General features: G+C 43.8%; 1 protein-coding gene across 1 annotated transcript in view; it reads left to right on the top strand.

Moving 5' to 3' along the window:
• LOC113215457 (uncharacterized) overlaps positions 1 to 609 on the top strand; it is a 44,991-nt gene extending 44,382 nt beyond the window's left edge. The window contains exon 5 of the mRNA XM_052269959.1: positions 482 to 609. Coding sequence (XP_052125919.1) covers positions 482 to 609 — 128 coding nt within the window. The remainder of the gene's footprint in view (positions 1 to 481) is intronic.
• The last annotated feature ends 1,024 nt before the right edge of the window (positions 610 to 1,633 follow it).

The following is a 1,633-nucleotide window of genomic DNA, read 5'->3' on the forward strand; positions in this document are numbered from 1 at the left end:
CGACCGTTTGCAGGTGAGAGGTGAGGAGGGGAGACAGATACGGAGCCCACCTCTCACCTGCAAACGGTCGGCGCTGACCGAGACACGGTCGGTGCAGGGCCAGAGCTGACCGCCTGCCGGTCGCCTCGGTCGGTCGGTTACGGCGATTTTGCAGATTTTGCTTGCCCGTATCTCAATCACGAAATACTCACCAATACTCGTCGAAACGGATGCGTACTCGCGCATACTCGCCCGAAGTCGCTAACTCAAAATACTAATGTACCAGAACTGTGGGAGTGGGGGACCCCTCGTAGCTTTCGGCTTTAGGCTCTAAGCAAGGCAGTAGGCGTTGCTGATCAGTGAAGTTGGACTTCGCAAATTGTCTAAGCATATTTTGTTATATTACCAAAAAAACATTTTGTATTATTCTCTAAATAACATTTTGTAATCCCAGATTTTTACACTTTTTACATAACCTTAAAAAAATCTTTACAATTTTTAGATGTCGCTGCCCTGATGAAGCAGTTGGAATCTACTCTTGGGCCGGTTATCAGAAACGTCTGCCCAAAACTAAGGACCTTCACAGTTGGAGAGTTCAATTCGTCGGATTCCATCGTTATGAAAACATAATTTACTACTACGAATCAAGAGTTACATCTTTAGCACTGTGTATTTAGCTACGTTGTCATAATCAATGTGAATTTTGTTTTATTTGTATATATGCTAAATACAGAGTAGAGTGAATTTTCGTTGAAGTATTAACTTTAGTCTGCTAATTAAAGTGCAGAACTGTTTTGATGTTACACAAAAGCGACGTCTGTGTTTTCCAAAGCTGCCATGCATCTCCTTCTAAGAGAAATGCATGGGAACGTCTTCACTGGTAAACTAGGCCTAAGTGGTAACTTTTCAAATTGAATATTGTACAACTACATAATTTTACACTTGTAAATGTTAAACTCGTTACGTGTGCACCTGCAAGTTTAACTCATCAGCGTCAACATGAAGTATTGCTATAATATGGAGTACGTACTAAGTACGTCGAAAAGTGCGCCGCGCTGGCTGGCGAAGCTATCCTCTGAAGCCAGTGTGCGGAGGAATCTCACGAGGTAAGTTTTTGGCAGCCTATGGTCTACTGCAACCAATGATGCCCTTGTTTTGAGTGTAGCTACAAGAATAAGAATTTGAAGTTAAGACTTATGATCCAGAGGTCCCTTTCGTAGAAACACGACCCTCACTCTGTCTATCAGTCTGTCCAAGACGCTCGAGCTGTGGCAGTGGCACTTGCCGGGCCCTGCCGTCGCAGCCAGTCGCCGCTTTTGTGCATACTCTTGTTTTCAGTGAAATTTTCCCTCCCGTTCGGAATGCTGCCTACTTTCTTGCCTAAAAAGTCAGTAAAAATCGGGATGTTAGTCATTGAAAAGTCAGTAAAATTAAAAATCCAGAACCTGTGACAACCCTGATGGACAGTCTAGAGGGGGGCAGGCCCGAGTTAACAGTGGTACCAACAGAATGTAGCAAATTGGTGGCTGCCCGTCCTCCAATGAATTTTCCCCTCTATTTAACTACAAATCTTGCGTTGAACGTCCCGAAAAGTAGCTGCCCGTTTTCGAATACATTTCCTCCAATGAATTTTCCCTTCTATTGACCTATTACC

The sequence above is a fragment of the Frankliniella occidentalis genome, unplaced genomic scaffold, assembly GCF_000697945.3.
Source record: "Frankliniella occidentalis isolate FOCC.00 unplaced genomic scaffold, Focc_3.1 Scaffold5, whole genome shotgun sequence".
Taxonomy (NCBI): Eukaryota; Metazoa; Arthropoda; class Insecta; order Thysanoptera; family Thripidae; genus Frankliniella; species Frankliniella occidentalis.